Here is a 950-nt window from a genome sequence, read left to right as displayed (position 1 = left end):
TTTCTCTACAATAGATGCTAAGCTATCCAGTCTTTCAAAACCTACTTCTTTCTAAGGCTTCTCAATATCCTGGAGTTCCCCTTCTTCTTGAAGCTACAATTCCTGTTCTTCCTCCATATTTTGCAGTTCTTCCTCTTCTTCATGTTCTATTTGAGGTTCATTTGGTGGAGGAGGGATATCATTGTGAAGTGGACTATGTTTTTCTTGTTATGGGGAGTCAATTAGGATTGTAATATTTGGTTCTATGGATTGGTCTTGGCTTTTAAGCTTTTTATGAAGCCTACCACTACTTCTTTGAGATTTTCCTTTTTCAGCTACAAGACTACTTCCTATAGCCAATTCTTCAACCACCTCAATAGATACTAGAGGAACTGGTTTTACAACTTTTCTTTTCTTGGCTGCAGGAGGGGGTAAATTCTCACTTTTTGTTTTCTCTTCCTTATGTTCTATGTCAACTTGTTTTTCTTTGCCCTTTTCCTTTCGTGTGCCAGCCCTAGTTTTTCTTAGACTTTGAGAAGGAACCCCTATTGTAGCTTCTTCTTGTAAGGGTTCCTCTGCTGCAGGAATATTTTGTTTTGATGATATCAAAGAGGATGAGGGTTCAAGAGGGGAACCAAGTTTTTCAAGGTTTTCTTGTTCCTGAGATGGAAGTGGCTCTTTTATAACCATGTTCTCTACCCTAAACATTATAGTTTCAACAAATTCATTCCAAAGCATTGGAGAGACATCTCTCAAAGATTTTTCAACTAATAGCTTAATTAGGAAATGATGAGAAACAGAGTGAGGCCTACCTTTCTAGGTCTCTATTTCACTTATGGAAAGAAAGTTGTACAATAGGCTTGGAACATTCATACTTCTTCCATGGCATAGATGACTTAGGAGCTTAAAGTGATGGGAATGTAGACATGAGAACCTTCCTTCATAGGTTAAATACTTTAGAACATACAATG

General features: G+C 37.5%; 1 protein-coding gene across 1 annotated transcript; it reads right to left on the bottom strand.

Moving 5' to 3' along the window:
* Positions 1 to 207: 207 nt before the first annotated feature.
* Positions 208 to 669, bottom strand: LOC131856824 (uncharacterized). The gene has a single exon (XM_059208762.1). The coding sequence runs from the start codon at positions 667 to 669 to the stop codon at positions 208 to 210; it is 462 nt and encodes a 153-aa protein (XP_059064745.1).
* Positions 670 to 950: the final 281 nt, after the last annotated feature.

Source organism: Cryptomeria japonica, chromosome 7 (assembly GCF_030272615.1).
Source record: "Cryptomeria japonica chromosome 7, Sugi_1.0, whole genome shotgun sequence".
NCBI classification, from domain to species: domain Eukaryota; kingdom Viridiplantae; phylum Streptophyta; class Pinopsida; order Cupressales; family Cupressaceae; genus Cryptomeria; species Cryptomeria japonica.
This window is presented reverse-complemented; position numbering and strand designations above follow the sequence as displayed.